Below are 12,696 nucleotides of genomic sequence, written 5' to 3' on the forward strand. Positions count from 1 at the left end.
GGCGGTAACGTAACGCTCGCGTTCTTACGGTAATAGGCGAGTTCCCGCCCCGCCACTCCCCTCCGCGGTGACGTCACCGAGGGATATCGCGGTCGCTAGGCAACGCGAGTCAACAGCGGCGACGTTACGATAGTAACAGCGGTTACCTCCGCTAGCGTTACATAGCAACACAGCGCCAGGCAAAAAGGGTGCCTATTACGCGGCCGTTTTCCGTATGGTCCGATCGAGGCTACATGAGGCGCAGCGAAGGCTATTCACAGTCAGTTGTACTGAGACAGTCAGCGAGTCCTGGAGCTACCGCCGAGTTAGCCAGCAACTAGTCAGTTGTATTCTGGCATTTTTCAGTGTACTAATTGTGATACTGCAGATAGCAGTAACCGTAAATCTGTAATTTGGGTGATTGTAAGTGCGAATGTGAAATAAAATTCGCTTCATCAAATACGGCGTGAACTTATTTGTCGCGATATACGCCCGATACGCGACAATATGTTACTAATTTTGTCAAATAATCCCATCCAATACTCTCATAAAAAGAAAGCAAAAAGTAAAGGTATCCCTGTAACAGGCCGTGGAGGCCCATAGGTTTGTGAGATGTTGAGTTTCCCACATTTTCAAGACGATCGGCTCATAGATGCTGGTAACGTTTTCAGCCTTACGCGCTGGCCGCCCTTTACTCCCAAGAATATTCCTGGTACTCATTTCTATTAGAGCCGGGGTCGACCCCAGGGCCATAGTGCAGCTGGAATGATTAGGTAAATTGAAAAAATGCACCTCATTGGGATTTGATCCCGTGACCTTCTGGCTTGTAGCATAGTGCCTTAACCAACTATGCTACCGCGTGCCCCCAGTACTCTAATAGAAGATGAATATCAGATTTCCAGTATCCTGTAAGATATTGTCACGTGTTAGGTGTATGTCAAGTGACAAATAACTTCACGCCTTATTTGATATAGCGAATTTATTGAACGCTCGCTCTCACACTCACACAATTCACAATTACAATTACATCCACTGCTCTCGGTGACTGCTGCAGTTCAACTGACTGGTTAATCGTTACTCACTAGTAACTCACTACTGAATCACAGTCAGAGTCAGAGTTACTTTACGACTGGCGGTTTACCGCCAATCAGTTCATCTTGGCGTCAGGCCCCTTGAGACTCACGACTAGAGATTTTTTTTCCAACTGAACTCTTGCGGTTATAGTCCTTATGTAACATCATCTCTGACAAGAAGATGGGTCTGTCTGCCCCGTAGTCTGCTGCGCAAACTTAACCTAACCTAACATCAGCAAATTGTACCCATGAGTTACAGGTGGATGCGCAGTAGTTCATTGCTCACGCCTAAGAGCGACGTCATTTACGAAGCTGCTATTTAATGGAACATAATATAGGACTGTTGTAACATGGAATATAAATCGAAATATGACATTAAGCATAAAATTGTGCATGTTGACCCCTGCCAATCTTCATTCCACCAAATTCTCCATCATCATAATCACCCGGGGTAGGCTACAATAGGTCAATCAGTTGCTGAGTGTCCCAGTTGGACTCAAACCCCCACTAAGCCACTTAATTAATTATGGCAACTCTGGGTTGCTTCTTTGGAAGTAAAGCGGCAGAGGCTTGAAAGTTCTACACAGTTCCATTTGGTCCAGAGGTATGAATGTGTGGAACTAAACCTCTACTTGCCAAAAAGTCTTTATGGCGTGCTGCTTATACACTGCGACAGTTTACTTTGCATAACTTCACAATAAATATATTTTCGAACAAAAGACGCAATATATTCAGATTTTTGAATAATTAATTGTTAGGTTGCAAGAGATTTATACTTATAGTATAATTTTTGCATTTGCTTTGCTACTCACATAACTGGCTAATTACATGGACTCGAGCCTTTATTGGGAAGCTAACAGTCATGCAGTCAGGCAAGAAATTTCCTGTACCTTACGCTACCTTTGTCGAGAAGAGGTAGCCGCATTAAACCAGTCCATACTGTCTGTTCAATTTATCTAAAATCCACGTTGAAGTCTTCCTAGTGACTTCTTTCCAAACGGTTTTCCAACCAAAAATACAGTACACAAAAATCCGGCCCATGCACTGCGACCTTCAATGATTTATTTTGCTTTTCACACCAGCAACCTGTATACAAGGCTGCACCATAGCTGAAGTGGTTAGTCGTTGGCTTCCCACCGCAGCGGCCCGGGTTCGATCCCGGGGTCTGGTCAAGTGGGATTTGTGGTGTACAAAATGGCGCTGGAGCGGGTTTCCTCTGAGTACTTCGGTTTCCCCCGCCAATCTTCATTCCACCAAGTTCTCCATCATCATACTCACCCGGGGCAGGCTTGAATAGGCCAATCATTGGCCGCCGTGTCAAGTGTACCCAGTTGGACTCAACCCTCCACTAAGCCAATTAAAGAAGAAAGCTGAATACAATTTTGTTCTGTCCCTCTACAAGAAAACGGGAAAAGCAGAATCTATGTTGATGCGTCATTACGAGATTTCAGGGCAAAATCAAAGCATGAAGATAGCAAATAGAGCCTTCGGAAACTTGGAGTTAAAATATTTGTGAACGGCAGTAGCAAATGAGTGTTTGATTCGTGAGGAATTTAAGAGCAGGTTAAATTCAGGTAATGCTTGCTACTATTCAGTTCAGAAAATTTTGTCTTCTCGTCTGCTGTCTGGAAACAACAACAAAAAAAAGTTAGAATGTTCAAAACTATAATTTTACCTCAAATTTTGGATTGATGTGAAACTTGGTCTCTGACACTGAGGAAGTAACATGGGCTGAATATATTTGAAAACAGGGTGCTGAGGAGAATATTTGGACCGGAAAGTAATAAAATGTTAGGCGGTTGGAGAAAATTGAGTCATAACTCGTACACCTGGCCAAATGCAATAAGAATGATCAAGTCAAGGAGGATAAGATTGATACGGTATGCATCACGCATGGCGAAGAATAGGAATGCATATAGGGATTTGGCGGGAAAGCCAGAAAAAAGAGGCTAAAATGTAGGCATAGATGGGGAAATAATATTAGGTAGGATCTTAGAAATGTAGGGTGGAGTTCTATGGAATGGATTGATATGGCTCGTGATAGGGACCACCAAATTGCTCTTGTGAACACGGTACTAAATTTTCGGGTGCCATAAAATTTTAGAAAATTCTTGAGTAGCTGAGTATCTTGTGGTTTCTGAAGGAGGACGCAGGTACAGGGAGTTAGTTTCTTCGCGAAAGACGAGAAGTTGTAATCTAAACTGAGGCAGCGGTAGGTATGTGTTCTTGGCTGTGATGCCGTGTCTGGCGGTAGGAACTGACCGATGTTTTGGTGGAACTTGTTGCCTTTATCTGCGGAGAGCACTCTGCCTGCTAGCTTGCATGGCTTACTTTTCGAAACCGAAGATAGGCAATACTCCCCTACAAGAAATCGGTAAACTTCTCTCCCATTACAAGGAGTCACTCCCCAGTCACTTCTCAGTGACCTCTGTAAGAACTGCACCTGTATGCACTTCCCTGGCTAATTCTCTTTTAAAGCCGAACATACCGATTACTCTCAATAAAAAACGAGGTCCCATCGAGACAATCTTTATATCAGCTTGTTTTCTCGGTTAATTTCTGAACCAGTTCAGACATTTTATCAAACGTCATGGCAATAGAATTTTGACTCTTATACAATACTACCATGAATATTCGGCTGCGCTAAAGCTCAAGCGGTTAGTCGCTGGCTTCCCACCGCGGTGGCCTGGTTCTATCCCTGGTCTGGTCAAGTGGGATTTGTGGTGGACAAAGTGGCGGTGGGGCGGGTTTTTTCTCCATCATCATAATCACCCGGGGCAGGCTACAATAGGCCAATCAGTGGCCGCCGTGCCTGGTGAACTCAGCTGGACTCCACTCCCCACTGAGCGAATTAAAAAAATAATCATGACTAATAAGAGCAGAGCTGCGTTAAGATATGCAGAGACCCCAATATTTGCGTAGGTTCAGACTCCTGGTACCATAAGACATAAAGGGATGGAAGTATGTTAGATTAGATTACAAAACGGAAGGGGTATGGAAACAATGAAAGGTGAACTCTAATATTTACTTATATAGTGTGCTCTTTTTTGGAAAGAACAGGCGCCGGTACTCTTTTATTGAAAGTAAATCTGAAAAGTGTCTCTTCCACCATTTATCTGACATACTTCCCGGATGATAAACTTCTATAATCGTAAGTTTTGAGGTTTTCACGGCGATGACAATGAAGAAAGTCGTCTTCTGGGTTTAGGCACCGTGTATTCTTCGTTTCGGCTGTACTACAGCTACTGCTCTCCGCATTCCAAGCCATTCAACTGCTCTGAAGATGGAGGCGCTACGTTCCTCCGAAACGTCGGCCGAAACGAAGAATACACGGTGCCTAAACCCAGAAGACGACTTTCTTCTATAATCGTGTTGAAATAAATAAATAAATAAAATATGTTGGAATTAAAATCGAAATAAGGCATTGGTACACCACGTTTAATTGTCTGGTTTTAAAGAATTAGTAGACGAAAATGCACTAAATTGAATCTTATGGAATATAATTCTACGTACATTTTCATAAGGTTCTAGTCCGATGTCCATTTCTTGCCTTTTGTGCCTATGCTTGAATGACGTTTTTATAGTAACCACGAGTTTTGTAGGCTCGAAGCGTTGCAGGGACGGACAATTTAAATAAACGACAATGCTTGAACTCTTTTCATTGTCAGCGAAGTTCGGCTTGGGCCAACGTTCAGATTCTTTTGCATTCACATTCACTTGAGGAAATGAGAATCCCATTCTGTGTTTCAAATGCAGCAGCCGGTCAGACACTTATCAAATGCGAGAATAGGATCTCAGTCTCAGCGAATCCTCATTGTGTATTAGAGTCTCCACGACGCAGGTTTTGTTATCAGCGCGTCCCACTGCGCCGAATCAGCATCGTCGCGTTCAACCAAATTCTTCGAAGTTGTGTGAAAAGTTCCAGATCGCTTAGAGGATTACGTTTTTACGTTTTATGAAGTCAGTCTCTCTGACAGTAGATATTTTGGGCAGCTTTCGTAGCATTTTCATAATATTTTTCTGGGCTCGTTTGTCTTTCTTGCAAAATTTGTGCCAAGAATATTATCTTTTCATGCGCTCAGCATTGAGCCATGTTGCTCTTGGTAGTGCAAGCACAATTCGGACAATTGTTGAAGACCATGAAGCAATAATTCTAAACTTGTTATGAAATTTTTACTTGTAGTTTTTCGCTCTAAGCCCTAATACATATACATATATTCCTATTCGATCCTCGTCATGTCATTCTTCATTTCTTCAAAACGTTACATTAAAGCTTCATAGCTATCGCAGATAGTCCAAACTGTCCGGAAAGTAGAAGCTTGAAGTTCGGCCGAATTTAGTGCCCCAATTTCCAGAAATTTTGCACACTTTAAGTTGTGTCCTATTTTTAGGCGTATGCATTATACAAGAATGAAAGCTTTACTCTGTTGATACCTAAAACTGGTTTTGCCGTGGCACTGACCGATATTTGTAAAGTGTGGTTAGGGCAATGCCACGCAGTTGAAGAAAATTTGTTCCTCATTATTTTCAGTATCCAACTTTTATTCCCCAGCACCACATCCGATACAAAGTAAATGAGTTTTAAGTAGTTTTGCTTAATTCCGCTTGACTGAAAATAATTGAGCAAAAACAGAAAGCCTTTTGCAATAACATCTTTGGAGTTGTTCAAGTCCAAAAATAAATGTACCACAAAGGTCAATCCATTATCCGCGACACAAATTCGAACGTACACTATTAGAGTCGACTATCGGACTTGTCAATTATCAACGAAATTCGACCTAGCGATGTCGTTAAAAAAACACACACACGCACGCGCGCACACACAAACACTCTATCTCTCTCTTTACACCACAGATGTGATTCAGAACGTCAAGACACGAGCTCTACGGGTGAAAAATGTGGACCATGTCAATTCCGTTTAGTTCTCCTAAATTGACTTAGATTCAAAAGTATGAAACGACACATTTTCTTTTGTCATATTATATGCTTTGCAGTAATAAATTCCCTGCAAGATAAATTTCTTAAACATATATTCTCGGGAATATTTTTCCTTCTGTCTGCAAGAAATCCTAACGGAGCTAAATGCCACGCTATTTCCTTGAGATTGAAACCTTCCTTTTGTACAGATATAAGCTACTGTTGTCGATTTTGACCAAAATTGGTTATTTCATTTTTCGCACATTTTTTAAGAGCTTTCATTCCACAGTCGTCTTGTGCACTGAGGATTTAGAACTGCTAGACTTGGCGTACAGCCCTGTTTCTTATTTCGGAAAGTTAACCAGTCGTGCTCCATGCAATAGTCAGTTTGTTTTTTGGTCGTTTCCAGTTCACTCTTGAACACCAGTTGAACCACGAGCAGAAACGGCCACTGTCGTAGCTCAACCCTTCTCTTCAGTCACCTCCACGCTCCTTCTGGCGGCTTTCTTAAAAAAACTGTAAGTCTTTTTTTTCCATTGTGGTTAAAGACACAGATTTTTTTGTTTTTCCATTTGGGGTGTGTTGAGACTTGAGTCCACTTGGTAGGTCGGTCACTGTGTCCCACTGCCCCAGCCCCAGTTGACAGTTAATGATTTGTGTGGAGAAGAATGTGGAAAGAGAATTGGCAAAGGAAACCGATAAACTCGGAGCAAACTTACACTTTGTCCACCTCAAATCCAATATGAACTGACATTGGATCGAACCCGGGACGCCGCTGTGGAAAAATCTTATGGGCCTTCACGGTCTGTTACGGGGATTTTTCTACCTTTTTCTTTATTTTAATCCTTGAATAATAATTATTGCTCAAGTTGCAATGCCGTATATACAGGGTGATTCACGAAGTTTTACCCCCACTTAGGGAGGGCATTCCTGAGGTAATTTGGAACAAAAAATGTTAATATACTAATGGTATCCAACTCATAATTAAAGAGATACAGTAATTTGAAAACTGGCGAAAAATCTTTTTGTCTTCGAATTTCAGTCAAAACAAATTATAAATACAATACAAACACTTTTTAAATCGTTAATATTTTAGGAAAGAAGCATTTTAAAACCCAAATTTTTTCAATTTCTTAATTTTGCATTGTGCAACATTTTTCGTCGANAAGAATACTTTTCCTTCTGTCTGCAAGAAATCCTAAGGGAGCTAAATGCCACGCTATTTCCTTGAGATTGAAACCTTCCTTTTGTACAGATATAAGCTACTGTTGTCGATTTTGACCAAAATTGGTTATTTCATTTTTCGCACATTTTTTAAGAGCTTTCATTCCACAGTCGTCTTGTGCACTGAGGNTGTACAGATATATGCTACTGTTGTCGATTTTGTGTTACAAAATTACATTATTTTCAGCATCCCATTCTGTAAACATACCAGTGGTTGCATATCACACCCTTCTATCAATCTGTTTCCTTTAAACTGTAGCGCTTTAGAAGACGACTGGATTTGCATAAGATTTTCAAAAATGTCTCCCTGCACGTATGAACCGCTCTGCCTATCTACCTACGCGCAACATTCAAACCGGTCTACCTTATCTGCTGATATAGCTGGAACGTATGGTCGCCCACGCTGAGGCATAGCGCTGCATTCACAATGATGCGTTTCGAAAATATATTGTTACTCCGTAACTATTGAAAATCGACCACAAGTTTATAAGGAAATTTTGCAGGAAATAACCCCAGGCATATGTACCATAAGCCGGGGTAAAACTTCGTGAATCATCCTGTATACACGTAACTCGAGGCACCAGTCATGTTAATATAACGGCAGCTCTGCAACTACAGATCTCGAGCGAAACATCCTTAACGAGATTTTCTGGAATTTCGAATTAGTGTCTCGAAACACGGAATGATCGCCTGTTTCACAATCCATTTACGAAAATTTTCCGATCTCGCTCGACATTAGGAACGTAGATCACAAACAAACCAACAAATAAACATGATCTCTCAGCATAATAACAAGCAGCTCTTTGTAAAGAAAAGTAGATTGTCGAAAAGTTAGATAATGGACAGTGTGTATGATTGTGTTACAAAGTAAACTTGTAGTTACCGCCGTTGCTATAGCAACGGCACGTGAATTATTTTGAGGCGCCACTATCGATACCTAACGGGCGACGCTGGAACTTAGGAAATATGAAATTCCTGGCGTCACGGCGGCAGTAGCTTCCGAAGCGTTGCGCGGGAGGGTTGCATTGAACCAAATCGGCTTTTGTTATCGCATTCTCCGAGCACTTACAATAGAGTTCAGAGAATTGTATGTCCAGTTCTAAGTGTTAAAGCAAACGATACTTCTGAGGTATTATAATTCCATAGACAATAAACACTAATTCATATTTCTCTTGGTGAATTTCAGTGAAAATATTTCTACCTTTTTTGTATTAGTTTTTCATGATTTTCATATACGTACAGCCTTGAGACGTTTTCGTGAAGTGCTCACAAATAAAAAATATTGGTAATAGACGTACTTATATTACATTTAAATTAAAAACGTTTGAAAAGTCATTATGTGATTTTTATACATCTGCTTCAACTAAATTTGGATCTAAAGAGAGGAAGGAAGGTTTAATGCCTATTTAGGGGCGTATATTTCAAGTGGCGGTCGGCGAGTGTTAACGTTGGCTGTCTTCAAACCTATCAGCATGAAAATCAAATTTGATGTCACCTTATCAGGGTATTTCATTCTAGTCTGTTCAGGTAAGTGCTCAGTCTTTGACTTAAGACTCACAGATGTTGACTTTTGATACAATTGATGACTCATTTAAACGGGACACATGACTTCGGACTCGGTTGTCATGTCATTTCGTTCTGTTAGTAAAGGGACTGTCCACTGAATGATCAGTCAAATGTTCCCTTCCCATATGAAGGACATGTCTGTGCTTATCGCTACAATTAGAATGGACCTCGAGCACATCTAACCTACAGTTCAGTGGCATGTCTATTTATGTATGCATTTATTTATATTTGATTCCTTGACGCTTTCAGTGACGCAAAACAAATATCGCCAAAAAATACGTAATAGCGAATAACCAACCAGAATATATCTTGAAGCAAGCGGTCGTGGCCAAATTTCAGTTACAGTCCTGCAGTTTAATGGCGTACTGAGTGAAATCACGAAAACCCTTGGTCAGGATTAGGTCGCAGTCGAGGTTCAAACCAGGTATGTTCAGAATACAAACCAGAAATAAATCGAACGCGTATTGTGTAAAATCTCCCGAAGGTAGGGTGGCTGAAACATTCGTGTTCATTCGGTGGCGATTTACTTCCGTGTCTGCCACACACTCTTATAGCGAGGTGCAGGGATTGTACGCATTGTGAATTGTATGATGAATGCCAATATTTATTCATCGATTTTCTAAATCAGTTTAGTTCTTAAAGCGTGAAATTCAGTGGAATAGTATTTAGAGGAACCCGCAGCGGCTTAGATCAATTTGTAGTGCTGTGTCGGGAAATCATACGAAACCCATAAGCGTTCTGTGGGGGAGGGGGGAAATATAGTTTACGTATAATATTAAAACAAATGGCAACACTAGTAAACCCCGTGCTCTACAGGTACATGTACACCACGTGGATTATATGGTTATTCGGCCGATATTCGAACAAAGAATGCCCCAAGAAGAGGAATTTCACACGATCATCCTGTTATAAGCTGTGAAATGAGATGTGGCCCCTTGAAAGTAGCGAAGTGGCTGTGAAACAATACAAGGAACGTAGCCTGTGTATTCTGTGAATTCGCTGGAGCGCAGCTGCTTCAGCACGTGTACGTAGACATTCTACTTTGCCCACTCATTACATGTTTGTTTTTCATTATGTAGATAACATAAAGAAAAACACACAAACTTCAATTGATGCAAGAAAGGAGGTTGGTCTAGAAGTAAATACAGAGAAAACTAAGTATATGTTGCTGTCTCGTCACCAAAATGCAGGGCAAAATCATGACATAAAGATAGGTAACAGATGTTTTGAAAATGTGGCACAGTTCAGATATTTGGGGACAACAATAACAGATCGAAACCTGATTCACGAGGAAATTAAGAAGAGATTGAACTCCGGTAATGCTTGCTACCATTCAGTCCAGAATCTTTTGTCTTCTCGTCTGTTGTCCAAGGCATAAAAATTAGAACATACAAAACTATAATTTTGCCCGTGGTTCTGTATGGGTGTGAAACTTGGCCTCTGACATTAAGGGAGGAACGTAGACTGAGGGTGTTTGAGAACAGGGTGTTGAGAATATTTGGACCGAAGCGAGATGAAGTGACAGGAGGTTGGAGAAAACTGCATAATGAGGAGCTTCATAACTTGTACTTTTCCAAGTATAATTAGAATATCAAGCCAAGGAGGATGAGATGGGCTGGGCATGTAGCATGAATGGGGAGACGAGGAATGCGTATGGGATATTGGTGGGAAAGTATAAATGACTCGCATACAGTGAAAGACAACACCTACTCCCACGCATGTACGTATATACACGTACATATATATATGGTACATGTCAGCCATGTTCCAATGTAGAATTATAATTTGCCACTCTGAATAATATCGGCACATGGTTAGACTGGATGGAAGATCGGAGAACCTAAAGGATCTGCACACACATGGCAACATGGTCATGCATCCACGCTTCGAAGCCACAATCCCATTAATCAGACAGTCGAAGACAGCACAATCCTGAGACCGAACGACCAGTGTGGGGTTGACTGGTCTTTAAAATGGGATTTCAAATTCCCCTTATAATAATACCACAGTATACAACATGGCTGTCAGAGTTGGGTTAAGTCCATGCCTTAGCTCTGGGCTGGTTGCCCCAAGCGTAGGTTCGGCTTCAAGCGTAGATAATTTCTTTTCAGTTTCGTTAGGGGCTAAGTGATACTGGTCAAGTTTTTCTCCAGTTCTTCACTGGTTGCTGAGCTAGAAAGTTGGTTACTTAATTTACAGCCACATGATTGTGAACTGTTTAAAGAATGTGGTATTTGGCCATCTGAATAGCGTTAAAAGTCAAGGGCTTCATTTCCGCCCGTGTCCCAAATACTGCAGAAATACGAATCGTACACTGAAATCATTCGTCACCTTTGAACTTTTAAATATAGAAACTGACATGTAAATATTATAGTGTATTTGTCCCATGCAGGAATGCTGTGCCATAGAAACAGCCGCTGGTAAGTAATACAAGCACGTGACATGAGAACAATGCAACCTGTTTCTAGACAACGGCTCGGTAAACACTTTCCAACTCGCAACAAAGGAAACTGTGTTTCAGTGAACGAGTATTGTAGCTCGTTGCTAGGCAGCAGCCAGCGCTCCAGTGGACTGGCAAGATAGCAATCACGTGACGTGTTTTCTGTGGTCCGTGCGGAGCCTGTGGCTTACATTAGTGTAGTGAAGTGCAGTTGAGAGTACAAGGACGAGAATGGAGAATGATCTGAGTGAATTTTGAAGATTAGTTGAGTAGAAATTAGGACGGAGTAATGCAGAGTGACTGAAGACGAAATAAAAAGAAGACCTAACAGAAATTTGAAGTGCAAGTTTCTATGTTGAGATCCGTTGTCAGGAGACGACTAGTGAAGACGGAGAATCCTAGTGCCCATACACCGGTGACCTGAAAATGTGTACAGTAGCGATGAGGTTATAATCGAGTGTCATAAAGAGAAACTGTAACCGAAGAGGCAGTAAATCCAATCAGCCGGTATAGAACCAGTTATTTTGTCACGCCTATCCCTACACGTGACAGTTTGGTGTAAGGAGTGGAATCTGATTGTAGCATTTTTTGGTCGAAGATTTATTTTAGAGCATCAATCCAAAAAATTGAATTCCTGAATAATTATCGCATGTAAGCATGGACCACACATAAAACACATTTCACGTGGCTGCTATCTGGTCTGTCCACTGGAGCTCTGGCTGTTGCCTAGCGACGACCTATAACAGTCGCCCTCTGAGACACATTTTCCATTGTTGCGCGTTGGACGTGTCTACCGAGCCATTTCCTAGAAACGGGGTTCACAATCCCGTTTTTCTATTGTTGCGTGCGTGTATTACTTAGCAATGGCTGATTCTTTGGCTCAACAGTTCTTGTATGGGGCATAGTTGAACTAGAAGAGGAGTTATGTCCATTTTTTGTCCAACTGTCAAGTTGAATCGAAGGCGCGCGAGTCGGTTCCAAGTAACACGCTTCTACTGTTCGCAAGTGCCGAGTCACGTCTGCACAGTATAGGCGTGTCTTCTCCCTGCAGCATCCGATTTCCCCCAGGATTTCTGTCAAGAAATAAAGAACGGAGAACTTGAATAAGCTTCTGAGGAACAAACCAAAGAAGTTCTTGAATTCTTCAGTAGTGTTAGAAGTAGAGGCACAAAATGGTAGTTTCCTGCAAGAGGCTCGTACCTCATATTTACACCACCTTCATGAATTTCCATTTCCGATTTTTTCTTGAAGTATATATGCATGCAGTTATATTCGAAAGTAACCGTTATTTCTCTTGTGTCGCGAGAAATCTCGAAGTAGAATCCGTAAAATCATATTCTGACATATAAATCAGTAGTTTTTATATGTTTCTTGCAGGAAGGACAAAAGTAAGAAAAAAATTATGAACATTCTCTCTCTCTCTCTCTCTCTCTCTCTCTCTATATATATATATATATATATATATATATATTTTCACGTGTTGGGTGTATAACGCGC

At 41.2% G+C, this 12,696-nt stretch overlaps 1 protein-coding gene across 2 annotated transcripts in view; it reads left to right on the forward strand.

Moving 5' to 3' along the window:
• Positions 1 to 8,198: 8,198 nt before the first annotated feature.
• The window catches only part of LOC111866363, a 270,515-nt gene continuing 266,017 nt past the window's right edge, over positions 8,199 to 12,696 (forward strand). For both annotated transcript variants that reach the window (XM_023855240.2, XM_023855241.2), the window contains exon 1: positions 8,199 to 8,720. In XM_023855240.2, the coding sequence (XP_023711008.1) occupies positions 8,666 to 8,720 (55 nt within the window). In that variant the 5' untranslated portion in view covers positions 8,199 to 8,665. The remainder of the gene's footprint in view (positions 8,721 to 12,696) is intronic.

This window comes from Cryptotermes secundus, unplaced genomic scaffold (assembly GCF_002891405.2).
Source record: "Cryptotermes secundus unplaced genomic scaffold, Csec_1.0 scaffold497, whole genome shotgun sequence".
In the NCBI taxonomy this organism is placed as follows: Eukaryota; Metazoa; Arthropoda; class Insecta; order Blattodea; family Kalotermitidae; genus Cryptotermes; species Cryptotermes secundus.